Here is a 27371-nt window from a genome sequence, read left to right on the forward strand (position 1 = left end):
ACATTTGTTCAAATTTTTTTGATAAACAAAGATCAAATCTATTAAAAGCCCTAAACAAAAAAGCACACAAAAATACACATGGTACGCCAAAAGGTCATACAAAGTGGAGAGTGAGACAACAAAACAACACCCTCTCCATACTTAGAGCCTAATTAATCAATGACAACCACCATAGACATTGAATGATTACCTATATACACTCTAACCCATCCCAAGAAACTATATATAAAGAAATGTTTGATTGTTTGATCTACTTTTTCCGTTTCTTCAAAAGTTCTCTTATTCCTCTCCTTCCAAATGATATAAAATAAACATAAAGTAGTGCTCTTCAAGCTTTCTTCTTCTTCTTCCCAACAAAAGATCCATCTTAACCCAAAAGGACACTTCAAATTGAGGAATGTATGGAGAAAAATTGTATTTTTTATTCATACCTTGAAAGTATCCAACCAATGAAATATATATACAACAGCAGAAAAGAAAGAATATGGAAAAAAGAATAGAATAAGAAAGAATCTCTACAAATCAGGGATTATATACATAAATATACATGCAACTATATATATATATATATAGAAAGAGAGAGAGAGGGGGGGGGGAAAGAGAATTATGTGCATGAATTGATGGCAAAACTATCTAGTTTCAACAGTTATATTCGAGGAAACAAAAACTATGCGAAAGCCCATTGCTAAATTAAAAAAACAAAAAACTGAGATAACCTAAAATGAACGGTCAAATCCCTATTTAAACAAATTTTTATTCATCAATTTTAATGTTTCCTAAAAACTATTGGATTGAATTAATTAGTTCAATCTCAACGATTGAATAATAATAGGTTATTATGATTTCGAGCAAGCCGCTATGGTGAAATAGATAGACACGTTGCTATATACATATATATATATATAGATAAATAGATGGATAAATAAATAGATATAGTTATGTGTATATTTATGTATATAATCCCTAATTTGTAGGGTTCTTCTTTATACTTTCCTTTTTTCCTTATTCTTTCTTTTCTACTGCTATATATATATATATTTCATTGACAATCGTACAACTAACAGAGTTGTATATTACAGCTATATATCTTCTACAATTGCATAATACAATAGTAATAATATTCGACAGTTGTAATAATATTCAACACTCCCCCTCGAGCTAGTGAATAAATATTATTCATTTCCAGTTTGCTAATAATAGACTAAAATGAAGTACTACTCAATCTTTTAGATAACTGTTAGCTGTATATATCTGTACATACCATAATTTGGTTGTTTCCTTAGGGATAATACCTTCCTAATTCAGGACTCTCAATTGTATATATAAACAAGTATTATTCATCTAATAAATATACAAGGAATTGAGAAATACCTTGATTCGGTTTCATGGTATCAGAGCCACGTTTGGTTCAAGAGAATTTTCTGGGTTTTGGGTTTTGTTCCTAACAATCTGGAACAGTAACCTGTTACATTTTTTGTTAGTCTGGATTGCGTCACCGCCGACCCAGGGAGAAGCGCATTCTTGTTTCCGGAGCGTGGGAACGCTTGAGGCCGCCGTTTCTTCACCGATTTGAGGCCGCCGTTTCTTTACCGATTTGACTTTCCGACGTTTCCCATCTCTCGATCTGACTTTCCGACGTTTCTCATCCGGTGTTCAATCAACTGTTGAGAGGAACATCTCCTTGGCAGTTTACAATTTACGTCGATCGAGGGATCGCAAAGATTCATCGACGACTGCGGAATCGCTGTCGCTAGTCCGGCGAACCCTGCCCCTCGATTCACCTTCCTGAGACGCCTTCTTCTCAGATCCCGCCACCCTCTCACTCCTTCTCTCCGCCGCCGAAGCGACGCCGTCGTCCGAGATCATTGAAAGCCCCGGCCTCCACTCTTCTCGGGCCCGACACACGACCCACGTTTGTCAGCAGCCCTGACGAGACCTCTGTCTCAGGCTCGTGCTGCCGAGCTCCAGCACCGGAGCTGATCCAGTTGAACTGCTTCTCTTAGCAACCGGACCGATCTGAGTTTCTTCGCCCAACTTGGTCTTGGTCGCCACGACTCACAACTTTCAGGGTGAGAAAGAGAGGGAGTCAAGGGTTTGACGCACGCTTTTGACCCTTTGACGTTTTTGACACCTTGTAAGAGAGGTACTTGTCTCTTTCTTCTTGCAGTGGTAAATTGCAATTTCTGGTCTGGCTGATTACTTTGGAGATTAAATTTTATTATCATGGAAGAGAGTAAGAATTTTGTTGCTGATATAGTGCCTATTGTGTCAAAAATAACTGAACACAAATTAAATGGGTCTAATTATATTGAATGGAGCAAGACTATCAAAATTTATTTGAGAAGTGTTGCTAAAGATGACCACTTGACTGAGGAACCTCCTAATGATCACACTAGAAAACTTTGGATGCAAGATGATGCACGGTTATTTCTGCAGATGAAAAACTCTATTAATAGTGATATTGTTGGTCTGCTGAGTCATTGTGAATTTGTTAAAGAGCTAATGGATTATCTTGATTTTCTGTACTCTGGAAAAGGAAATGTATCTCGGATGTATGATGTATGGAATGCCTTTCATTGTCCTGAGAAGGGAGCTAAATCCCTCACTGCATATTTTATGGACTTCAAGAAGGTATATGAGGAATTGAATGCACTTATGCCTTTCAGTCCGGATGTTAGAGTACAACAGGCTCAAAGGGAACATATGGCTGTTATGAGTTTCTTATCCGGTCTCCCATCTGAGTTTGAGACTGCAAAATCTCAGATTCTTTCTGGTTCTGACATTGGTTCCCTTCAGGAAGTTTTCAGTAGAGTTCTACGAACTGAGAATGTCTCATCTTCTCAGCACACCAATGTTCTTGTTGCAAAAGGAGAAAATGCAGAAAATGCAAGAAGAGTGAATAACAGGGGCGGAAACAGGGCATTTGAAAATCGTGGCAATGATTCAAGTACAATTGTGTGTTTTTACTACCATGAGGCTGGCCATACCAAGAAGAACTGCAGGAAATTGCAAAATCGAAATCGGAGAATTCAAACTGCCAATGTTGCTACATCTGATGTTGCTACATCTGATATTGCTACATTTTCAGACTCCTCAGACAAGATCGTCACAATGACAGCAGAAGAGTTTTCTAAATATTCACAGTATCAAGACGCACTGAAAGCATCTAGTCCTGTTAGTGCTCTGGTAGAGTCAGGTAAAACATGTCTTGTCTCCTCCTCAAACAAATGGATAATTGATTCAGGTGCCACAGATCATATGACAGGTAATCATAAAACTTTCTCTACCTTCAGAACACATTCTGCTCCTCCTGTTACTGTTGCTGATGGTTCTACCTATGAGATTAAAGGGTCTGGGACTGTGAAACCAACATCTTCTATTACGTTATCTTTTGTGTTAAACTTACCAAATTTGGCCTTTAACCTAATCTCTATCAGTAAACTTACCAAAAATCTGAATTGTAGTGTCTCATTTTTCCCTGATCATTGTGTGTTTCAGGATCTTATGACGAAACGGACATTTGGTAAAGGACATGTATCTGATGGGCTCTATATTCTTGACGAGTGGGTGCCTCGACTAGTTGCGTGTGTCAGTACTGCCTCTCCTGTTGAAGCTCATTGTCGGTTAGGACATCCTTCTCTACCGGTGTTGAAGAAATTATGTCCTCAGTTTGATACTTTACCTTCATTAGATTGTGAGTCGTGTCATTTTGCGAAGCATCATCGTAGTTCTTTAGGCCTAAGGCTTAATAAACGGGCTAAGTCTTTGTTTGAGTTAGTACATTCTGATGTTTGGGGTCCGTGTCCTGTTACTTCTCAAACTAGGTTTCGATATTTTGTTACCTTTGTGGATGATTTTTCTCGAATGACTTGGATTTATTTTATGAAGAATCGTTCAGAAGTATTTTTCTCATTTTTGTGCCTTCTCTGCTGAGATTAAAACCCAATATGATGTGTCTGTGAAAATATTAAGAAGCGATAATGGAAAAGAATATATGTCTAACTCATTTCAAAATTACATGAGTCACAATGGGATTCTTCATCAAACATCTTGTGTTGATACTCCTTCTCAAAATGGGGTTGCTGAAAGAAAAAACAGGCATTTACTTGAGACAGCTCGTGCCCTCATGTTCCAGATGAAGGTTCCGAAACAGTTTTGGGCTGATGCAGTTTCCACAGCTTGCTTTCTGATCAACCGTATGCCCACTGTAGTGCTTAAAGGTGATATTCTGTACAAAGTAATACATCCACAGAAATCCCTTTTTCCACTTGAACCAAGAGTTTTTGGATGTACATGCTATGTTAGAGATACAAGGCCTTTTGTTACTAAACTTGATCCTAAGGCGTTACAGTGTGTTTTCTTGGGGTACTCAAGACTGCAAAAGGGCTATAGATGTTTCTCGCCTGATCTCAATAAGTATCTAGTATCAACGGATGTTGTGTTTTCAGAAGACACATCCTTTTTCTCTTCACCCACAAGTTCTGCAAGTGAGGAGGATGAAGAATGGCTTGTGTATCAAGTGGTTAATTCAAGACCAACTGTTGGGCAATCAAGTGTGGTTGATTCTGATGCATCTCTTGCTCATTTGGGTCCTGTTGTTAATATTCCTCCTGCTCCAGACAAACCACCAATTGTTCAGGTGTACTCTCGGCGCCCAGTGACAACCGATACATGTCCTGCACCAGCTCCTTCGTCATCTGATCCTTCCAATGATCTCGACCTTCCTATTAGCCTTCGGAAAGGTAAATGACACTGCAAATCTATCTATTCCATTGCTAACTTTGTGTCTTATGATCACCTGTCATCTTCCTCAAGTGTCCTTGTAGCCTCTATAGATTCTATTTCAGTACCTAAAACTGTTACAGAGGCCCTGAATCATCCTGGTTGGAAGAATGCAATGCTTGAAGAAATCTATGCATTGGAGGATAATCATACATGGAAACTTGTTGATTTGCCTCAAGGAAAGAAAGTTGTTGGCTGCAAGTGGGTCTTTGCGGTAAAAGTTAATCCTGATGGCTCTGTGGCACGACTGAAAGCCAGGCTTGTAGCTAGAGGATATGCTCAGACATATGGAGTAGACTATTCTGATACTTTCTCTCCAGTTGCCAAACTCAATTCAGTTCGACTATTTATTTCTATTGCTGCTTCCCAACAGTGGATGATACATCAGTTAGACATCAAGAATGCTTTTCTTCATGGTGATCTAGAGGAAGAGGTCTATCTGGAGCAACCTCCTGGGTTTGTTGCTCAGGGGGAGTATGGGAAGGTTTGTCGTCTGAAAAAAGCTCTCTATGGATTGAAGCAGAGTCCCCGTGCTTGGTTTGGAAAATTCAGTAAGGAGATTCAAGCATTTGGCATGAACAAGAGCGAGAAAGATCACTCCGTTTTCTACAAGAAACCAGCTGCTGGTATCATACTTCTTGTGGTCTATGTCGATGATATAGTTATTACAGGAAATGATCATGCAGGAATCTCTGATCTTAAGACATTCATGCATTCCAAGTTTCATACAAAGGACTTGGGTGAACTGAAGTATTTCCTGGGAATAGAAGTATCAAGGAGCAAGAAAGGGATGTTCTTATCACAGAGGAAGTATGTGTTTGATCTGCTTAAAGAGACCGGTAAGATAGAAGCAAAGCCATGTACTACCCCGATGGTTCCTAATGTACAACTTATGCCAGATGATGGAGATCCCTTCTACAACCCTGAAAGGTATCGGAGAGTGGTTGGGAAGCTGAATTATCTCACCGTGACGCGACCAGATATTGCATATGCAGTAAGTGTTGTTAGTCAGTTCACATCTGCACCTACAATAAAGCATTGGGCGGCTTTAGAGCAAATTTTGTGCTATCTAAAGAAGGCTCCTGGTCTAGGTATACTATATAATAGTCAGGGACACACTCGCATTGAGTGTTTTTCTGATGCGGATTGGGCAGGTTCTAAGTTTGATAGAAGATCCACTACAGGTTATTGTGTGTTCTTTGGCGGGAATCTAGTGGCTTGGAAAAGTAAGAAGCAAAGTGTTGTATCCCGTTCGAGTGCAGAATCTGAGTATAGGGACATGGCACAGGCTACTTGTGAAATCATATGGATACATCAACTCTTATGTGAAGTGGGAATGAAGTGCACAATGCCAGCAAAGCTTTGGTGTGACAATCAAGCCGCTCTTCATATTGCTGCGAACCCAGTCTATCATGAAAGAACCAAACACATTGAGGTCGATTGTCACTTCATTCGTGAAAAGATTGAGGAAAATCTAGTCTCTACTGGCTATGTGAAGACTGGAGAGCAACTTGGGGATATTTTTACAAAAGCTCTAAATGGAACTCGAGTTGAGTACTTTTGTAACAAATTGGGCATGATCAACATCTATGCTCCAGCTTGAGGGGGAGTGTTAGCTGTATATATCTGTACATACCATAATTTGGTTGTTTCCTTAGGGATAATACCTTCCTAATTCAGGACTCTCAATTGTATATATAAACAAGTATTATTCATCTAATAAATATACAAGGAATTGAGAAATACCTTGATTCGGTTTCAATAACATATCTACAAATTGACCCTCGGTTGACACAAATGGAGTACAAATTAGTTCGTTATACAACTTCTCTTTTATAAAATGTCTATCTACTTCCACGTGATTGGTGTGGTAATGTTGCACAGGATCATGTGCAATATCAATTGCTAACTTGTTATCACAATATAGTTTCATAGGTCCTTTCCATATAATCTTCAGATCTTCCAAAATTATTTTCAACCATAGAAGCTCACAAACTCCTAATTCCATAGTTCTAAACTTGATTTCTACACTTGACCTTGCAACTATATTCTAATTCTTGCTTCACCACATTGTAAGAATAACTTTGAGGAATGTACAATAACCTAAAGTTGATTTTTTGCCATCAATTGATCCGACATAATCTACATTTGTGTTTGCTTCCAATGTCAATTTAAAGAACACTCTCTTTCCTAAAGTACCTTTTAAGAATTTTAGAATTCGATGTTTTGTTCAAAGATGTACTTCCTTTGGGTTGTGCATAAATTGACTCACCACTCCTATAGCATAGGCTATGTCTGGTCCGTATGAGAAAATGATGCAGCACACAATCATCATTAATTTCTTTTTTTTTTATAAATAAGCGTAGAATGTATTAACAAGAGGGAAAAAAGCCACAAAGCATACAGGGAGTATACAAGGCAAATTAGGCCTCACAACCAAAAGAAAAAGAAACAAAAAACTCACCAACCCTTAACTGGAAGCTAACCACTCCAGAAAGCCTATAAGAGAGAGCAGCTCCTCTCCAATACAATTTAGCCTAACCCCATAAATTACAAACAAAAGAATTTGTAAGCTTCTGAATTGCTAACACCCGCGCCCCCCCCCCCCCCCCCTAAAAAGCTAGTCTATTCCTCTCCTTCCAAACCGTCCAAAAAATGTACCGCCCACAAAAGAGTCCCTCCAGCTAAATAAAACTTCCTTTACAGTTTCTGGAAAAACCCACTGAGCGCCAAACAAACCAAGAATAATATCCCACAACACTCTGGCCACCGTATAGTGTATTAGAATATGATTTACGGTTTCCTCTTCACAACTACACAAAAAACAACAATTAGGAAGCTGTCAGCCTCTTTTCTGGAGTCTATCAAGAGTAAGCACCTTCCCCCAAGCGGCTTCCCACGTGAAGAACGCAATTTTGGTTGGAACTCTATCCACCCAAATGTTACTTTTTGGGAAAACGGCGGCAATGGGGCTTACCAACAAACTGTACGCTTTCTTGACTCTAAACTGCCCGTTTCTTCCTTTCTTCCAAAAAACCGAGTCTTCCTCCAAAGTAATCCTGTGACCCCTCAAAACAAGAAGCAAATTGCCTACCATATCCAATTCCCAATCATTAAAGTCCCTAAGAAACCTTAAATTTCAGCCGCCTTGGCCGAAATTCTGGTCCCACATCCACTGTGGCATTCTTATGAATAGCCATAGCATAAAGATGCAAGAATCTTTGGGACAGCACTATACCACCCACACCAAAGATCAGTCCAGAATCTGATTTTGGTGTCTTTTCCCACTTTAAACACCATATTTTCCAAGCACCAAACAGATTCCTTCAAGATCTCCTTCCAAACCCCTACTCCAAACGCCCCATTTGTCTTCTTTGTCCTCCAACCAAGATCCTCTTGCCCATACTTCGCCACAAGAACCTGCTTCCAAAGATCCTCCTTAACACAATCAAATCTCCATATCCATTTGCCAAGCAAGGCTTTGATCAAGAAGGCTAGCTTTCTTAAGCCAAGCCCCCCTTTTTCCTTATCCGCACAAACCACCTCCCAATTGACTAAGTGGGCTTTCTTTTCCAGATTTTCCCCTCCCCACAAAAAATCTCTTTGCAACTTTTCTAACTTCCTTGCCACTGTCTTTGGCATACGGAAAAGGGACATTTGATACAAGGGCATACTAGCCATCGTGGTCTTTATAAGTGTAATTCTCCCACCTTTGGATATATACTAACGTTTCCAAAGGGCAAGTCTCCTCCTCACTCTCTCTTCCACCCCATCCCACACGAAAGAGGCCTTATTAGGCGCCCCCAATGGCAACCCCAAGTAGACTGCAGGCAGCTGCACCACCCTACATCCTAGTTCCACTGCCATCTTGTCCACCTCTTCCACCTCCCCAACCAATATAATTTCACTTTTAGCCAAATTAATCCTTAACCCTGAAGCAGCTTCAAACCAAAAAAGAATCCAGCTCAAATGCGTTAAGTGCTCTTTCTTTGCCTCACAAAAAACAACTGTATCATCAGCAAAGAGTAAGTGTGAAATATTGACAGCCTGTCTTCTACCTACCTCACCGGATGCTACACCCAAAGGTAAAACCCCCTTCAACAGCCCTCCTAATTAGAACGCTCAGCACTTCCATTCCCATGACAAATAGGTAGGGGGAAAGAGAGTCCCCTTGGCGCAACCCCTTAGAACTTGGAAAGAACCCGACTGGCACTCCGTTCATCAAGATTGAAAACTTGGTTGTAGATATACAACTCCACATCCATCCCAACCACTTTGGCCTAAACCCTATTTTTTGCAAAACCTTCAGCAAAAACTGTCAGTTAATGCTGTCATACGCCTTCTCGATATCCAATTTGCAAATTAGGCCTTTCTCTCCCCTTTTTTGTCATGAATCAATCACCTCATTTGCAATTAAAGAGGCATCTAGGATCTGTCTCCCCATGACAAACGCATTCTGATCGGGGGAAACCACTTTTCCTATCACTTTCTTGAGTCTATTGGTCAGCACCTTAGCCAACAATTTATACAACCCCCCTAATAGACTGATGGGCCTATAATCCCCAAGGTCCTTAGCCCCCCCTCTCTTCGGTAACAAGACCAGAAACGTATTGTTAAGGCTCTTAAGGAAAGAATTCTGCTCATGGAACTCCTTAAACATATGCAATATCTCCTCCTTTACGAAATCCTAGCAGCTTTGCCAAAAAGCCACAGTGAAGTCGTCAGGTCCTAAGGCTTTGTCCCCATTCATATCCATTAAAGTAGCATGGACCTCAGTCTCAGAAAAAGGGAGCTCCAGCAACTCCGCTTCTTGCTGGCTAATCTGCTTTAACTGTAGTCTCCCTATGTCCTCTTTCCAATCCAAACTTTCTAAGAGCAGTTGCTGAAAGGCGTTCGCTACCCCTTCCCTCACTTCTTGCTCCTCTGATAACCACACCCCATTTATCTTGATTTTGTCCAAGGAATTAACTCTTCGATGAGCAGTTGTCATACGATGGAAATAGCCCATATTTCTATCCCCTTCCCTTAGTCATAACTCCCTTGATAGCTGTCTCCAATGGGTTTCTTCCATGGACACCCACTTAGCGTATCCCTCCTTGGCTTCCTTTTTAGTTTCTTACATCATTAGTTTCTATTTTAAGTTCATCATTAGTTTCTATTTTAGGTTAGTTTCTATTTTCTACATCATTAGTTTTTATTTTAGGTTCATCATTAGTTTCCTATTTTAGTTATTTCCTTTATTTTTACATTACAAACATTATTTAGAGGCTTATTGTAATCGTTAGAGAAGAGTTCAATATATTTTTTCAGAATTATTCCCTAATTTTCAAATCCTATTGTGATCTTTATGTTTATTCTCAAGTGTTGTTCTGTTTCGTTTCGAAACAAACCTTCCGCTACACCAAAAAGAAAATTAGTTTGCCGACTAATCTCTGATAGGATTCTCTATCTACCTTCACATCTTCTTGGGTCTCACAAAGCTTGTGATTCTATTCAATGGATGTCTCCACTGGTTTACACCCTAGTTTCCCTATATCAGTTGATAAATCCAGCACATCCTTTTGTTGGAATATAAAGATCCCATGTCGAGAGGGGGTCACTTCAACATCGAGTAAGTATTTTAACCTACCAAGTTCTTTAATCTCAAATTCTTGCAATAAACACCTTTTCAATGCCTCCATTCCTTGCATGTGATCTCCCGTTACCACTATATCATCCACATAAACTAATAAAGGTGTAACTCCCCCTGAAGCAAAATGTTTGACAAACAATATGTGATCATCCTAACTTTGTTTGTAACCCAAAGCTTTCATTACTCTAGCAAACCTACCAAACCAAGTCCTGGGAGACTGTTTTAAGCCATAAAGTGCCTTTTTCAACTTGTATACCTTATTCTTTTCTTACTCAAAACCCTGGAGGAACTTCCATATAGATTTCTTCATCAAGATCACCATGTAAAAAGGCATTCTTTACGTCAAATTGCTATACACTCCATCCATGATTAGCTACAAAAGATAATAGGATTTTTACAGTATTCATTTTTGCAATGGGAGCAAATGTTTCAAGATAATGTATCCCATAAGTTTGAGTATACCCCATAGTTACTAATCTTGCCTTATACCGTTAAAGTGATCCATTTGTTTTATGTTTCACAATGAGAACCCATTTACATCCAACTAACATCTTTCCTTGAGGCAGTTCCACCAAGTCATATGTTTTGTCTTTCTCAAGTGCATTCATCTCAACCTTCTTTCCACTCTTTAATTCTCAATGCTTAAGAGACAGTTTTTAGGATAGTAATAGTGTTGAGGCGGATAAAAAAACTTTTATGACCACTAGACAACTTCTCATTAGGACACAAAGTGAGACAACGGATATGCAAGTTGTTGAGTACATTTCCTAACACTCTTTATAATTGCTATAGGAAGATCATAATCATCAACAATAGGCACATTACTTTTATAATCCTCAATGGTGCATTCTTTGCAAAGGAGATAGAGAGTCGATTGACCACCTTTTTCTTCATTGTCCCGTTACCATTGGACTTTGGCACAGGTTGTTCAATCTAGTAGGGTTGGTTTGGGTCCCTCCAAGGAGCCTTGAGGACATGTTGGTTATTACTTTTAAAGGCTTGGGGAACTCATTAAGAGGCAAGACACTTTAGCAAATTGTTTGCCTTACTTTGATTTGGATGGTGTGGCAAGAGAGAAACAATAGGATCTTTGAGGATAAAGGGAGAACGGAAGAGATGGTATGGGATTTGATCCGGTTTTATTCTTCTCTATAGGCTTCTTGTACTGAAGCTTTTAGAGGAGTTCCACTAAACACTCTACAACTCAATTGGATTGGGGTTTGCGTTTCAAAAGTTTGAAGATTGATGGGGTTTCTCTTTGTTTTTAGAGTTCTATTGTTGGGAGTTTTATCCTTTGTTCAATTTGTGTAGGAAGGACCTCTCATCCTTTCCTTGGTTTTTTTCTCTTTCTATTGTCTCTTTTTTGTCTCCTGTATTTGTTCTTTATTAATATAATCTTCTTCGTTTCTGATCAAAAAAAAAAATATTATCAACACCAAAGATTGGTTCTAAATTATGAACCTACATTAATTGAACAAAGAGTTCCTTTCTTCTTGAATATACCTAGAATGAGCAAGTAGCACTCTGAATCTATTTATCCTTTGCTGCCGAACTAGGATTACTTAGATCCTATGCCCACTCCATGCAGTTTTTACCATTCAATTTGTGAACAGTTAATTGAACAGATGGATTTTCAAATCCACTGGGACTTACTGAAGATATTGGTCGTGTGCCTCCTACAACACCTGAAGACACAGAGCTTCTATTTGCTCTATTTCCTGCAGTCATGGCTTTGATACCATGTATGCAGAATAGAGAAGAAAAAAGGATATTCTTATTATTAAACAATTCTGAAATTACATGGGAATAAATAAGCCAAGGTTTGAATCTTAACCATGTAACAAAAAACCACAAATCTAGGACCTAACAATTTTGACAGTATCTGAAATTCCAAATCAGATCAATATAACCAGTTCATATTTATTTGAAAATAAAACAAAAACTTTAACAAACAACCCTAATCCTAATATTTCTACAAAAATGAAGGAAAAACAAAATGTTTCATTTCATTACTCTCTTGTTCTGATTCTTTTCTGACAATAAGATAGTGAGAAATTAAATCAAAGGGGAATAAATCTAGAATACATACATTTATTGGAAATGGCGCTTCAAACTCCATGTTTCTCTTCTTTTTCCTCCTTTTCTTGCTCTTCTTACACCTCATAAAAGCCTCAGCTTCCATCATTGCAGCAAGGTTCTTGAAGTTACTCAGATCTGAAAGCATTTTGAACTCATCTAAAGAACTCATGACTTCCTCATTTTTCGTGCATTTTTTCTGAGCCTCTTGTGATATCCTTTCTTCATCAATTTTGAAGTTTGAAACCTACAATTTAAGACCCAAAAGGATGGGAAATTAAATTCCATTGTAAAATTGCAATAGGTGACATTAGATAGCTTGCATGCTGAATAATCTTGGTCATCCTTTTCATCATCGTATTTTGTGTGCATGTTATAAACATTCCACAATAGATCATCATAAGCACAACTTATTGAATAGTATTAATTGCATTTATTGGGAAGATTAAACTACCGTACTGGTACATATTCACTCCAACAAGAAAAAAAAAGGGGGGGAAATGAACCTTGAACAAGTGAGAACCTATGAGTCTATGGGAAGCTTAAGTGACAATTCAACTCATAAGAACCTTTTCCAGCCATTGATTTTCTCATATTTGAACCATTTTGATTACAAGGAGTTAGTTGTTCCTATGGCTATAACTGAGTTTGCCTTCTCTTCATATGCAGAGTCAAAGAAACACTAAAATTCTTAGAAATGCAAAGCTAAAACAAAGCAGTTCAGAAACTGTAACAACTGAACCAAAATCCAAAAGCCAAAAAAATAAAAAATAAAAATAAAAAGAAATGATCTTTAAAAAAAATTGAATATGAAGAGGGAAAAGAAAAAGGGTTATGTCTTCCCCTTTCCATGGTATTTCACCGATGCCCCCAATTTTTTGCAGATTTTGCTTAGTACACCCTCTACATCAAGTTGTCCAGTTTCTTGAAATTTCAGTTAAATTATCAATTTTCTTAACCCTGGATATTGGAAAAATTTTAGGGATGAGGGAATTAGGTCAGGTAGAAATTTGAGGGAATTAGGTCAGGTAGAAATTTGAGGGAATTAAGGAGAATATATAAGGGTATCTATATGGCTGTTTGTAGACAGGAGAGAGCAAATAAGTAAATATATGGTATACCGGGGCATGTAAGGCAATCTGAAATATCCATTCTCAACCCGAACTCTTTAGGTTTTCTTCCTTGTTCCAAAAACCTGTCCTTAATCCATTTAAAAGCTACCCAAACCTGACCTATTAGAAGTGGGCCAGGTCACCCAAAAGACCCACCATGTTGCCATCCCTAATTAGTATTCATGCACTCAAACTTAGGTTTTGGGGCTTTCCACATCAATACCATGTCTTGTCTCAATTACCTTTCTGATAGGCCTCCTATACGTTATGTGTATAATAGAAAAGGGAAGAGGAATATACTGCCACCTGGCAGTTAGTTGTAACAGCTTTAGTGGAGGTTAGGTCACAGTTGGATACGGGCTGGGGGGAAGGTTTAAATAGGAAAGGAGGGGGAATTACAAAGGGGGGGAAAATATTGTGGATTTGGTAGGGATCTGAGGACCAGTTGGGACTCTTGTTTCTTGAAATTCTTGAAATTCAACAATAATTCTCCATTAGATACCTATCAATTTGGTATCAGAGCATCGATCCAGATGGCTTAGAAAAGGAATGAAGGTCACATGGATTGTCTAGAGAAGGAAGTTGGAGAAATCAGAGAGGAGATGCAGCGCTTACCAGGAATGGAAAAGACGGTGATGGACCTTGCTTAGAACGTAATGTGAGTTCTGCAGTCGCTGGAAGAGACACAGAAGGCAGTGGCGGCGTTGTCATTAGGGCGGAACACGACGACTGCTGCTCAACGAGAAGATCGAGCAGGATGGATCCCTGGAGTTGGGGAACCCAATGGGGGGGGGATGGCGTCGGATGAGATGAGGCGAGGTGCAAATGGAGAATGGCGCGGCAGCCGACGGGTGGAGATGCCTGTATTTACGGGAGAGAACCTAGACGGCTGGATCTTCCAGGCCGATCGAAACTTTGCGACGTACAGACTCACGGAAGAAGAGAAATTAGTCGCTGCCGCGATGAGTTTAGATGGGGACGCACTCTCTTGGTACCAGTGGACTGATTCGAGGGAGGTGTTTGGGAGTTGGGAAAATTTGAAGAAGCGGTTGTTGCTTCACTTTCGTCCAACTCAAGAAGGGAGCCTTTGTGAGCAGTTTCTGGCGGTGCGACAACAAGGGACAGTGGCAGCATACCGGCGGGAATTCGAGATTCTGGCGACTCCATTGAAAGGGATTTCGGAGGAGGTAATGGAAAGCACGTTTATGAATGGGCTGCTTACTAAGATCCGGGTTGATCTACATCTTCTGCAACCATATGGGCTGGGCCACTTGATGGAAATGGCCCAACAAGTTGAAGACAGGAATTTAGCCATGAGAGCAGCCCGTGAACCAAATGGCCCAAAGAGCACCAAAATGTTGTCATCTGCAAATCGAGGTGATTGGAAGATTGGGGAAAATTTTCAGACTAGGGCAATGGCTGTCGGCGAGAAGACGATGAGCCAGCGACGTGAGATTCCGATAAAGAGACTGACGGAATTGGAGCTTCAAGCCCGTAGAGAGAAGGGGCTCTGTTTTAAGTGTGAAGAAAAGTTCTCCCCTGGTCATCGCTGTAAGAAAGAATTACGTGTTTTATTGGAGCACGAAGATGAGGAGGAAGACGATAACCAGTTTGACGACAGAGCAACCGAAGAACCTACACTCATCGAGCTAAAAGACGTTGTGGAATTATCTCTAAATTCCGTGGTTGGTTTAACTACGCCGGGAACTATGAAGATCAAAGGGACGATCGGGTCAAAAGAGGTAATCATCCTTGTAGACAGTGGGGCTACCCACAATTTTTTATCCCTTGAATTGGTTCAACAATTAACACTTCCATTAACTACAACAACGAGTTACGGGGTGATGATGGGAACCGGGATATCCGTGAAAGGGAAGGGCATTTGTAGAGGAGTTTGTATTTCAATGCAGGGGCTCACCATAGTGGAAGATTTTCTTCCACTTGAATTAGGCAACACTGATGTGATTCTAGGAATGCCTTGGTTGGGGACCTTAGGAGACGTGAAGGTAAACTGGAAGATGCTAACAATGAAGATCAAAATGGGGAAGGCAGTGATAGTGTTAAAGGGAGACCCGAGCCTTAGTCAGACTGAGGTATCTCTTAAAGCAATGGCTAGAGCATTGCAGCACCATAGCCAAGGGGTATGGGTGGAACTCTGTCAGACTTCCACCACTTCGGATTTGAGTGAAGGAGTACAAGAGGTCCTGAAAACAGTTAAAGAAGTATTAGCTCAACATCAGCAAATTTTTGGGCCAATAACAGGGTTACCACCAAGTCGTGATATTAATCATGTCATTCAATTAATTCCGGGAGCATCTCCGGTTAATGTCTGACCCTACCGGTATCCACATATTCTAAAGAATGAAATAGAGAGATTGGTGCAAGAGATGCTTGAGGCAGGAATTGTTCGGCCTAGCTTAAGCCCATTTTCTAGTCCAGTGTTGTTGGTGAAAAAAAAAATGGAGGATGGAGGTTTTGTATAGATTACCGCGCCCTTAACAAAGTTACAGTCCCGGATCGGTTCCCCATTCCGGTGATTGATGAGTTACTTGACGAACTTCATGGCGCGACCATTTTTTCCAAACTAGATCTCAAATCAAGCTACCACCAAATTCGAGTCCGGCAACAAGACATCCACAAAACGGCATTTCGCACCCATGAAGGTCACTACGAGTTCTTGGTGATGCCTTTTGGGCTAACCAATGCACCAGCGACTTTCCAATCGTTAATGAACCGTATATTTCGGCCACACCTTCAGAAATTTGTGCTCGTATTTTTTGATGACATATTGGTCTACAACAAAGACTTGAAGGAGCATTGTGACCATTTGCAAAGTGTGTTGTCCATTCTGGCGAACCACCAACTGCACGTCAATGGAAAGAAATGTCTCTTTGCTAAACCACAATTGGAATACCTGGGCCATTTGGTTTCCGCCAAGGGGGTTGCTGCTGATCCCAACAAGATTTCAGCCATGGTAGAGTGGCTCACACCCAAATCCCTTAAAGAATTACGAGGATTTCTCGGATTGACTGGATACTACCGTCGATTTGTAGAAGGATATGGAGCTATTTCTTGGCCTCTCACTCAGCAACTCAAAAAAGATGCTTTTAATTGGAACCTAGAGGTTGAGGTAGCCTTCCAAAAATTGAAAACAGCTATGACAACAATTCCTGTTTTGGCTTTGCCCAACTTCAGTCAACTCTTCATTGTAGAGACGGATGCCTTGGGGTATGGTTTGGGTGCCGTTTTGATGCAAAGTCATAGACCAGTAGCTTATTTTAGCCAAGTCCTCACAGCAAGGGAACAACAAAAGTCCATATATGAAAGAGAGTTAATGGCTATTGTCTTAGCAGTTCAAAAGTGGCGTCATTACCTGCTTGGTCGCCACTTTATTGTGCGAACAAATCAAAGTAGCTTGAAGTTTTTACTAGAGCAAAGAATTGTGAATGAGTCGTACCAAAAGTGAGTCGCAAAGCTGTTTGGGTATGATTTTGAAATTCAGTTTCGGCCGGGATTGGAGAATAAAGCAGTTGACGCCTTATCTCGCATCCCCATTTCTATGGAGTTAGCTGCCCTCATGGTTCCCAGTCGCATAGACACTTCGTTGATCAGTTCACAAGTTGAAGCTGACCCGCACCTTGCTAAGATTAAATAGAGGCTGTTGGATGATCCGGATGCTTATCCTAGGTATTCCTTGGACCATGGCATTCTCCTTTACAAGGGGCACTTAGTCCTTCCCAAGGCCTCACCCCTTGTTCCAGCACTTCTTAAAGAGGGCCATGCTAGCGTGGTTGGAGGGCATTCCGGGTTCCTGCGGACTTACAAACAACTCACAAGAGATTTCTTTTGGGTTGGCATGAAAAATGACATCAAAGAGTTTGTGGAGAAGTGTCTAGTATGCCAACAAAATAAGACCCTAACTTTGTCGCCTGCTGGGTTACTACAACCATTGCCTATTCCAGACAAAATATGGGACGATGTGACGATGGACTTTATTGAGGGGCTTCCTAAGTCTAAGGGTTATAACTCCATTTTAGTTGTTGTGGATCGATTGAGCAAATATGCTCACTTCTCACTACTCAAGCATCCTTTCACAGATCAAACGGTGGCTGCTATCTTTGTTCGGGATGTTGTCAAATTACATGGATTTCCCCGTTCCATTATTAGTGATCGTGACAAAGTATTTCTTAGCCGATTTTGGACGAAGCTATTTCGGTTGTAGGGTACTTCTCTCCGCCATAGTACCGCATATCATCCGCAAACGGATGGACAAATGGAAGTGGTCAACCGTTGTGTGGAGACATACCTTCGATGTTTTTCATATAACAAGCCTAGACGTTGGTCTACATGGCTTTCATGGGCAGAATACTGGTATAATACCACATTCACTCCTCCACTAATACAACACCGTTTCGAGCAGTTTACGGGCGAGACCCACCACCGTTGATACGTTTTGGATCAGATTCCACCTCTGTTCTGGCAGTGGATCAGTTATTGCAAGAGCGTGATCTAATTTTAAATGAATTAAAGGATCATCTTTGCTGTGCCCAATCCAAAATGAAGTCATTTGCAGATGCTCATCGTCGTGCAGTCCAATTTGAAGTTGGGGATTTTGTCTATATAAAGCTTCGTCCGTATCGTCTTCGTTCCCTTGCAAAGCGACCAAATGAGAAGCTCTCCCCACGATATTTTGGCCCTTACAAAGTAGTGCAGCAAATTGGTCCAGTGGCATACAGGTTAGAGCTTCCTTCTTCGACAACTATTCATCCAGTGTTTCATGTTTCCCAGCTCAAGCGGGCTCTTGGTTCAGCTGATTTGTGTCAGCCACTTTCCCCTATTCTTGCTGAGGATTTGGAATGGCTTGTGGAGCCTGATCAGGTCTTAGATATTCGCCAATCTCCCAATAACAATCAGCCTGGTATTGAAGTACTTATTCAGTGGAAAGGACTTCCTCAGTTTGAAGCTTCATGGGAATCAGTTGACACAATTAAAGAGCACTTTCCTAACTTCCACCTTGAGGACAAGGTGTCTCTCATTGAGGGGGGTACTGATAGGCCTCCTATACGTTATGTGTATAATAGAAAAGGGAAGAGGAATATATTGCCACCTGGCAGTTAGTTGTAACAGCTTTAGTGGAGGTTAGGTCACAGTTGGATACGGGCTGGGGGGAAGGTTTAAATAGCAAAGAAGGGGGAATTACAGAGGGGGGGAAAATATTGTAGATCTGGTAGGGATCTAAGGACCAGTTGGGACTCTTGTTTCTTGAAATTCTTGAAATTCAATAATAATTCTCCATTAGATACCTATCACTTTCCTACATTATTGTTGGTTGGTTTGATCAATTGGATTGACTAGATTGAAATAAATGAGTTTTTAATTCTGCATTGTTTTAGGATTAATTCAATTAAATTAAAAAGGAAAAACAAAAAGGACATGTTCACCCACCCTTCAAAGATCCATTCAAGCTGCCAATTGTATTTTCAAAACTATCAGTAATTGCAACTACTTTAGTTTAGATTGCTATTATGGTGTCTGAAACTTTAACTGTGACAGTCTTTTACACCCTTTGCTTCATTTGACCAATAGCAAAAGAATGCAGAAAGCACCGATCTAACAGATGGCAACTTTCAATCTTTCTAAATGCATCAATACAATGCAACAGCAAGATACCAGGAACAAATATATCAACAAGAATACCTATGGGCAATTTTTTTTATCTTGTGAGTGGTTCAAGACCCAGGACTAGGCAAAGATAAAGGCAGTCATGCTAGAAATTATTTTAACCAAAAAATTAAGAAAATTACTTTTTAAGACATAAATCCGTAGTGGATAAGAAGCTTAAATGACATTTCAACTCACAAAAAGCTTTTCTGAGACAATATTTTTTGTTACTGAAACTGATTCAGTTTCTGATGCCTTTCTCATATCCACTGCTTTAATTGAGCTTGGCTGCACTCCGGCCTTCACCTCATCAACCTAAAGCAAACCAAATGCAAATATTATCAGGCTAATTTATAGCACACTCAATCTTTTCCAAATATCTGAACTACATAATGCCACAACTTAGACAGCAGTAAAAAGAAATAAACAAGTCAGACAAGCATATTTATAGGAAAACTTAATTTTGTGATAAAAAAGACCAAACAAAAATGTGATTAAGCATACATCCAATGGTAGGTCAAGCTAAAAGCTACCTAGAACTTGCAGTTGTAGATAAAAAGCTTAAAGTGAAAGTTCAACTGACAAAAAGCTTTTCTGGATTGATGTTTTCAGAAACTGAAACTGATCCAGCTTCCACTGCTTTTGCCGTGGTCACAGCTTTAACTGTGTCTGGTTGCTCTTGACCCGGCCCTACATCAACCTAAAATAAAACCAAATAAAAAGAACCATTATTCTACCTTATCACAAGCTCAATCTTTTCCAAATATCTGAACTACATCATTTTGATGCAACTACATGGTGCTCAAAAAGAAAGAAAGCAAGCATATCCATAGGAAACGTTTCTAATGCAGCTCAAGATCCAAAGTTTGAAGCAAAGATAAAGAAGGTCAAGCCAGGAATATCTAACCAAATAACAAGAGTCAAATGTGATTCTTTGATATTAAAAATTAAGACCCCAAAGGAACATGCTTTAGATAATTTCAATGCCATTAGCATTGTAGGAAAATGCAAATAATAATTTTTAACCATCATAAGACCCATTGAATGACTTGAAGTTATAGTTTGTGTCACCAACTCCAATCTTACCTAGAAATCAAAGAAGCTAGAAGAATTTAGTTTTACTGCTAAATTCTAGTGGCTGAAATTAACTCACAAAATGCTTTCCAGGAACACCATTTTCTAATATTACAACTGAATTTATTTCCAATTGTTCAGTTGAATCCAACACCTTATCTTCACATAACACACATACACACATGAAAATAAACTAAACCAGGCTTGAAGCTGCAGAGGCTGAAACAAAATCCAAATGAAACAGTGCCAACAAAGAAAAAAAAAATTATCAAGAATGTGTGTGTATATATATATATATATATATATATATATATATCAAGAAACAAAATCCATCCAAATACCTGTCACTCCATAGATATGTGCAAATATAATATAAACTAAACCAGGCTTGAAACTGCAGTGTCTAAAACAAAATCCAATTGAAACAGTGCCCACAAAGAAACAAATATCAAGAATCAAGCCAAAAAATTACAGATTGAATTAATAAGAAAGAGGTTAAAAGAAAAAAAGAAAAAAAGAAAAAAAGAAATTAAAGAACCACATGAAAGTGATCAAGCAGCGCACTTGAATTTGAAACCCACGTTTAAAAGGGTAAACAAAATTATAGCTATGTGAATCAACCAAACCAATGAACCTTGCAATTGAAGAATGATCATGAAATGGGGAAAAAAGAAAGAAAAAAGGAAAGGCTTCATTTGGTCCTGGAACCCTTCTTTCCTTTTACTGATTCTTTTCCCACAACCAAATAAAACCAGAAAACAGGAATAAGTCTCCAGTGCATACAGTTATTTCATCTTGAGCTTCAAATTCTATCTTTTTCTTCTTTTTCCTCCTCTTTATCTTCTTCTTCCTCAGAAATGCTTCAGCTTCCATCATTGCAGCAAGGTTCTTGAAGTTACTTAGATCTGAAAGCATTTTGAACTCATCTAAAGAACTCATCACTTCTTCATTTTTCTTGCATTGTCTCTTAGGCTTTTGCAACCCCCTCTCCTTGTCAATTGTGAAGCTCAAATCCTACAAGTTAAGACCCCCAAGGGATGGCAGAAATTAAATTCCATGACAAACTGCAGTAGATGACATTATATAGTTTTTATACTGAATCATTTTGGTCATCCTTTTCATAACTCTCCCTTTTTTTTGGTGGGTGTGTGTACATGTGTTCATTTTTGCGTCCATGTATCTCTATGTGATAAAATTTTGAGCAAATCATCATAAGCAAGATTCATTGAATAGTACCAATCACATTTTGACTAAACAGAACAAGTTATTGCAGTAATATATTTTCCCACAAGAAGAAAGAAAGGACCTTGAAGAATTAATTTACTACAGGGTAAGACAAATACCACTCAGACCCTGAAACAATATATAAGAAGCTTAAGGTAAAAAATGAACTCAGTAGAACCTTTTCCAGCACACATTTCTCTGATATTTCAATTGGTTTTGTTTCACATGAGTCAGCTGTTTCTGCAGCTATAACAGTATTTGCCTTATCTTCATATGCAGCATCGACCTGAAATGATGCAATTGTTAGAATTACTAAGCTCAAGGAAAACATTTTTGAAACTGTAACTATTGAAGAAAAATCTAAAAATAAAAATATATAATATATTTTTAAATTGAATTCTGACTCTTAAAACAAGAAGCACAACTAGCCGGAGTTCCCAATGACCCTCCAGGAATAGAGAGTTCTAGGCCACTTGACCCTCAATCCAAGAGGGAGAGGCTCATATCTCCTCATACAAGCAACTCAATTAGCCAGAACAGAGCTCTCTTCAACTTGCGCTAGGCCCACCAAAGAAACCACTCATAGCTAGGAATGGCAACGGGGCGGGTTGCCCCCATCCCAACCCCGCCCCGTTTATTAAAAATCATTCCCATCCCCACCCCGTTTAGCTTCTTTTTTTTTTTTTTAATTTAAAAAAAAATTACTTTTAAAATTTTTAATTACATTAAAATAAATATATTTTATAAATAATAAAATTATTATATTTTTTATAACTTATTTTATTAAATTTTTCATTATTATCTATATATTAAAAATAGTAAAATAAAATTTTAAAGTAAATTAATTTTAAAATTTAAATTAAATTTAATTTTATATGTAAACGGGGCTGGGCGGGGTGGGATGGGGCAATACCCGAACCTGCCCCAGGTTTAAAAAAAAAATCACATAGCTATTTAAAACCCGTTTATTAAATTTAAACCCCATCCCATTAGGGGCGGGGCGGGGCAGGGCGGGTACCCGAAAAAACCCGCCCCGTTGCCATCCCTACTCATAGCATTCATGGTTAAGAGCTGGGATTCCTATCAAAGCTCCCATAGAAGATCTTTCCAGAGTTGATCCTAAACTTTAACTCCACCCTTGAACCAGAAATCTATGTCTAGTCCAAACTCAGTGACTAAAGAATTCTTTTTATAAGTATCATGAACCCATCTCTCAAACAACTCTCAAATTGAAGACATGTTACTATTCCATTGTCTTGTAAAACTTCACCTTACAAGTACCCAAGCAAAAATTTGGCTAATTAAGGTAGACAATCATGCTACATGCCACAAGAGGTAGAAAAACCTATAAAGAGTAAGAGAACATTAATGACCTTCACTTTCAGAGACTTGCTCCATCAAGCTTTCACCCATTGCAGAGAATTCCCCACTATTGCCTCCCGTAGGAGTCTAGGTCATGTCTTAGTCCCAATGTGTCTGATCATGCCCTTGGACCAACTATTGATCATCGCCTTGATAAGCTATTGTCTCACCAACTAGCTGATTAGACGCAAGCCCCTCCTTGAGCGGATTCCTCCTTTCACTCCCCATTTTGTAGGGTATTAGCAATCATTTTCAATTGTTATTCCCCTGTTAAGGGCAAGTTCTTACACGTTACTCACCCGTCCACCACTAGAAACACCACTTCCCGTCTAATTTGCATATGTTAAGCATGTCACCATGTTCATCCTGAGAGATCAAACTCTCCATAAGATTCATAATCGCATTACATATTAGCTTCCATGTTTGTAGACAAAGAGAATTCAGACTTGTCCTTCATTCCAAGGAATAACTTGTCAAATTCTACTAAAGTAATTACTGCAAGCCCACAGATTTCATTATTACACATCCTTAGGATCACCCAAGGGGACACACAGTTTCAAAATCTATAAGATATCATGATGCCTCTGTTGAGCAAACCTATTGCCACCCGCTTCCATCAACAATAACTCAATCCATAGGAAATATATGATCACTTTAGGATCTCACCCGTAGGTCAAAGCCACTACTAATTTAGGCACAAGTTCAATATTCTCTCAAGGTTAAGAGACAATATAGTATAGCACCTAGGTGAAGTCATAACTACCTGGATAACCTTACGTCATGACTTATCGTAGGTCCTATCCAATGTGTAACCATATACACTAATACACTCACCATGGGAACCTCATCCCAACGGTCAAGACCAGTCTTTCCTCCAATTAGGAGGTGGTACACTACAATCTCAAATGGATTGTCTAATCCCATGAACCGCTTGTGAATAAATCATCTACTAGCAAGGAATGCATGACTTAGATCTTTTTTGCAACTCCTAGTGCACTCAAGTCACATACAATGTAAGAGATGCAATCCAGAATGCTCATAATTAAAATGTTTGGTAATCGTGCTAATGGAAAGAAGACTATTAGAGAGACTAGGTGCAACTAAAACAAAAGACATGGAGGGTGTGAGGGAAAGTGAGTGAGACATTCTTCGCTCCTAAAATCAATATAAGAGTCCCATTAGCAATCTGAATAGACTTAATAGGTAAGGGCATTAAAGAATCAAGTAAGGAAGAATTACTATTCATATGATCAATGGCCCTTAAATCAGTAACCCAAGTGTTAGAGGCAATGAAAATAAAGGCCAAACTAGAATTACATTCTTGAGAAGACAATCAAGAAACCTGAGAAGTAGAAGATAGAGGAATGGCGTCAGTAAGGAAAACCTGAGTAGATTTCTTGTTCTGCCTTTCAGCTTGCTTAAGCTTGTAGCACTCTGGATAACCATGCTTCTTCCATCAAACATCTACCATATGTTTGGTGCTATTGCAATGAGTACAAAAGCAAGAAAAAGCGTCAATAGAAGGAGTAAAAGATGTTAGTCATATGTTCTTCTTATGGACAACCATTGTAGAAGACTCGGAGTGATCTTCTATTTCCATGGTAACCCACCCCTACACTTCACGATGAACTAGTGAATAGGCTTCCTCTAGACTTGGTAAAGGAGAGTTAGCCAAAACACGATAGCTAACCTGATCCAAATTGTGATCAAGACTTGCAAGAAATATATAAACTCAATCCTCAACAGTACGCTTCCTTTGTTTCTCAATATCAATTACACACTTGTTCTCATTCAGATCTAGAACCTTTTTGTGAAATGCTTTTTGCTCTCTTTTTTCGTATAGGATTACATATGAATATATACTGAATAATTGTATAAAAATAGCCTAGGAAATAATGCCTACAATCATGCTATCAAAGATAAATAAGTAAAGAATGCTAAGAAAATAAAAATTCCTAGGAGATTCTATGTACAACTATACAATTATTATAGCTCATATGCGCTAGAAAAATATTCGATAATCTGTCACACAATCTACTAGATTTTCCAACATTCCCCCTCAAGCTGAGGAATAAATATTTCTCATTCCCAGCTTGCTTAAGATAGTTTGAAACTGCCGAGTAGGAAGCCCCTTTGTTATAATATCACCCAACTACCCCTTTGTAGGAATATAAGGAGTGCAAATCAACCCATTTTCAAGCTTCTCTTTTATAAAATGTCGGTCCTCTTCCACGTGCTTAGTTCGATCATGTTGCACTGGATTGTGTGCAATGCTGATGGTTGACTTGTTGTCATAGTAGAGTTTCATAGGTTCTTTCCATTTGATTCCAAGGTCACTTAGTATTATCTTGATCCAAAGAAGCTCACAGATTCCATGTGTCATAGCCCTATTCCGCTTTTGCACTAGACCTTGCTACCACTGATTGCTTCTTACTTCTCCAGGTCACTAAGTTTTCTCCTAAAAATGTGCAATACATTGATGTTAATCTTCGGTCTATTATTGACCCAGCCCAATCAACATCCGTGTATGCTTCTAGGATCAGACTTCTTCCCCTTTTGACATGAATGCCTTGGCTAGGTGAAGACTTTAGGTACTTTAGCACTCTAAATAATGCTTCCATGTGCACTTCTCTAAGATCATGCATAAATTGACTTACCACACTCACTGCATAGGCTATGTCAGGCCTTGTGTGAGCTAAGTATATCAATTTCCTCACTTAGCGTTGATATCTTTCTTTATTCATTGGAATGCTTCCTTTTCCTTCATTTAGCTTGTGAGATTGTTCTATTAGAGTCTCTACCAGTTTGCAACCACTTATTCCTATCTCCTTTAGTAGATCTAGAATGTATTTCTATTGTGAGATTATGATTCCTTCATTGAAGTGTGCAACTTCAGTCCCTAGGAAGTATTTGAGCTTCCCTAGGTCTTTGATTTCAAATTCCTTAGCTAGTCGCCTTTTTAGTTTCTCCATTTCTGCAGGGTCATTTCCTGTCAAGACTATGTCATCGACATATACAATAAGGGTTATTACCTTGTTCATTTCTATCTGTTTGAAGAATAAGGTATGATCCCCTTAACTCTGCTTATATCCCATACTCTTCATTGCCTTAGTAAATCTTCCAAACCAAGCTCTAGGTCACTGTTTAAGTCCATAAAGAACCTTCTTGAACTTGCATACTTTGTCTTGCTCAAATTTTTCTTCCAACCCCAATGGCACTTCCATGTAGACTTCCTCTTCTAGGTCTCCATGTAAAAAGGCATTCTTGACATCTAGTTGTTACAATGGCCAATCAAGATTAGTAGCTAAGGACAATAAAATCCGAATAGTGTTCATCTTTGCCACAGGTGCAAAGGTTTCATGGTAATCAATTCCATGAGTTTGAGTGTACCCATTTACTACTAGTCTTGCTTTGTATCTTTCTAGTGTGCCATCAGCCCTAAACTTTGTGGTAAACACCCATTTGCAACCCACCTTCCTTTTTCCTATGGGAAGATCAACAACCTCCCATGTGTTATTTTTTATTAGTGCACTCATTTCTTCCATCATTGCTTTCCTCCAATTGCCATTTCTAAGTGCCTCTTAGACAGTTTTTGGTGTCTCTATGGAATTTAGTTTTGAGACAAAGGCTTGGTAAGTAGGTGATAGTTTTTCATGGGAAACAAAATGGCTCAAGGGGTGTTGAGTACATTGTCTTTTTTCTTTCCAATAGGCAAATCAAGATTATTAAGGCAAAGGAAATCATTGCCCTTTTTTTGCGCATCAAGATCAATAGAATTAGTACCTTTTTCTGGCTGAATGACTGGGACATGTGGAGTTTCTGGGGCCAGTTGCTTCCTCCTTGAATAGACCTTGAGTAGCACTTGAAGATCCTCCCCCTCTGAACTTTGCATATAGGATTCAAATCTGGGTAACTCAGGGACAGCTTCTGGTGCAGTTTCTGAGGCATTCTCTGGGGCAATTGCTTGGGTATTTTCTGAAGTAACAGCTATAGAAAAATCTGGCATTACTGGTGCAGCGTTTGAGGCATTTTCAGGGGCTGTTTTTTTGGTATTTTCTGGAGTGACTGCCATGGAAAAATCTGATCCCTTAGTTTGGACAGTCTTGGTGGAGTTCTCTAGGATAGGAAGAGTGGGTAGGCTAGGAAAGAATTCCTTATCTTCTGCAAAAGGCTCCCCTGAAGATAAGGATTAGAAAAAAAAAGTTGTTTTTCATTGAATGATACATCCATAGTGACAAAAAACCTTTTAGAAGCTGGGTGATAGCACTTATAACCCTTTTTTTGTAGGAGAAAAACCAACAAAGATACATTTAAGGGCTCTTGGGTCAAGTTTAGATCTTTGATGAGCATAAATATGTACAAAGGCCACACACCCAAAAATCCTTGGGGAAAGGTGGTTGAAACCATCAAATTTTGGAAAAAATCTAGAAAGTGTTTCAACAGGGCTA

At 39.1% G+C, this 27371-nt stretch overlaps 1 protein-coding gene across 13 annotated transcripts in view; it reads right to left on the reverse strand.

Annotated features, from left to right (window-relative positions):
* LOC100252970 (uncharacterized) overlaps positions 1-27371 on the reverse strand; it is a 47663-nt gene that overhangs the window by 11937 nt on the left and 8355 nt on the right. For 7 of the 13 annotated variants that reach the window (XR_009466332.1, XR_009466333.1, XR_009466331.1 and 4 more), the window contains exons 3-8: positions 26707-26910; positions 21740-21847; positions 21121-21351; positions 19847-19963; positions 19462-19578; positions 12504-12737 (exon numbers count right to left, since the gene is read on the reverse strand). Coding sequence is in view for 8 of the 13 variants with exons in the window: in XM_019221848.2 (XP_019077393.1) it covers positions 12504-12737; positions 19462-19578; positions 19847-19963; positions 21121-21351; positions 21740-21847; positions 26707-26910 (1011 nt within the window). In the remaining 5 variants the exon portion in view is untranslated. The remainder of the gene's footprint in view (positions 1-12503; positions 12738-19461; positions 19579-19846; positions 19964-21120; positions 21352-21739; positions 21848-26706; positions 26911-27371) is intronic. The other 6 variants (XR_009466335.1, XR_009466334.1, XM_019221850.2 and 3 more) reach the window with 3 other exon arrangements.

This window comes from Vitis vinifera, chromosome 8, assembly GCF_030704535.1.
Source record: "Vitis vinifera cultivar Pinot Noir 40024 chromosome 8, ASM3070453v1".
NCBI lineage: Eukaryota > Viridiplantae > Streptophyta > Magnoliopsida > Vitales > Vitaceae > Vitis > Vitis vinifera.